Consider the following 1,502-nt stretch of genomic DNA (forward strand, 5'->3'; position numbering starts at 1 on the left):
GCCCAGAACTGCCCCCGGGATTCCAGGTGTAAAGGGAACTCAAAAGTTTCTTTTCTGTGTTCATGCCATGGTTCCTGTGAGTGCTGCAGTTGAAGGTTCAGTGTGAAAGTTACTCTGTGAAGGACCCAGGTATTTAAAATCTAATGAAAAAGGTGGGATGTTCAGCCTTTTCCATGGCCCTGCTCTGGTGGCTGGAAGGGAGAGCCCCTGTCAGTAAATGTTCCTGGAGGGAAGTGCTCAGGGCAGTGGCAGAGTCACCATCCTGGAGGTGCTGGAAGTCGTGTGGATGTGGCAGTGGAGCCCGTGGGTCAGTGGTGGCCGTGCTTGGTGGTTGGACTCGGTGATCTCAGGGGTCTTTTCCAGCCCTGGCAGTTCCATGGGGATGGACAGCAGAGGGGCAGCATTAACCGGTCCCTTTGTGCCTCCCAGCCAGCCGTGTCCCATCACCATGTTCTGGAAGTTTGATCTGAACACGACGTCGCACGTGGACAAGCTGCTGGACAAGGAGGATGTGACACTGGAGGAGCTGATGGACGAGGATGACGTCCTGCAGGAGTGCAAGGCCCAGAACCGCCGGCTGCTGGACTTCCTGTGCCAGCAGCACTGCATGGAGCAGCTGGTCACCCTCATCACCCATGAGCCCCCCCTGGACATGGACGAGAAGGTCCGATTCAAGTAGGTATTGGGGCCCTGCCCTCCCACCCCACAGATCCTGGGGCTGCAAACCAAGGCTTCCCCCTGGGCCTGTCCTGCGGTGCCAGGGGTGTAACCTCTTCAGTGGGGAGCACTGGGGGTGTGTCACAGCATTTGGGGGCTTGTAGGGCATTTTCAGACCCTTTCTGCTTTACTTTTAGTAGTTTAACATGGAGCTTGTCTTACAAAAATATCTCTTGTTGTTCACTCAAAATCAGCGTCTCCAAAGCCCCTTGAGTAGGGTTTCGTTGGAACTGTAGCACAAGGGGGAGAAATCTCTGAAGCCAATGGGTTTTCAAACCCCCAGAAGAAAGTGAGCTGTAAAGTGAGTGGAAAATGTGATATTCTCAATGTGCTGGACATTGAGCCCCTGCTGGTTTCAGGGATCACAGCTCCAGAGGACCTGACTGCACTCAGAGCGTGCTGAGCTCCTCACACGGGTTTGGTTCTCACAGCAACTTGTGTTTATCCACTTTTAGCTGAATGTATACTTCAGAGTATTTACAGTTTGGACTTGGGAAGTTTGTTTGTCTTTGTTAAGTTTATATAAAAATAAAGGGTTGCTCTGACTATAAATAAATAAAACCAGGCAGGTTTTTCCTGGTGGGAATGGGTCAGTGTTGGCCATTGCTCAGAGCCCACAGAAATGGGAATGTTTGGGATTATTGTCAGGTGAGGCAGTTGATAGATGTGATTAGGTGACTGTTCCAGGTGAGGGAATGCCAGGGAATATGTTCTGTAGTAATCTGGAATATGCTTTGGCTGCTTTTGCAAGGATCCTGCTGTAAAAGGTGAATTTGAGACCCCCC

General features: G+C 51.3%; 1 protein-coding gene across 1 annotated transcript in view; it reads left to right on the plus strand.

Annotated features, from left to right (window-relative positions):
* The first annotated feature begins 433 nt into the window (after window positions 1-433).
* PPP6R2 (protein phosphatase 6 regulatory subunit 2) overlaps window positions 434-1,502 on the plus strand; it is a 30,498-nt gene continuing 29,429 nt past the window's right edge. The window contains exon 1 of the mRNA XM_029958142.1: window positions 434-675. Coding sequence (XP_029814002.1) covers window positions 449-675 — 227 coding nt within the window. The 5' untranslated portion in view covers window positions 434-448. The remainder of the gene's footprint in view (window positions 676-1,502) is intronic.

The sequence above is a fragment of the Manacus vitellinus genome, unplaced genomic scaffold (assembly GCF_001715985.3).
Source record: "Manacus vitellinus isolate BGI_N305 unplaced genomic scaffold, ASM171598v3 scaffold_141_pilon, whole genome shotgun sequence".
NCBI lineage: Eukaryota > Metazoa > Chordata > Aves > Passeriformes > Pipridae > Manacus > Manacus vitellinus.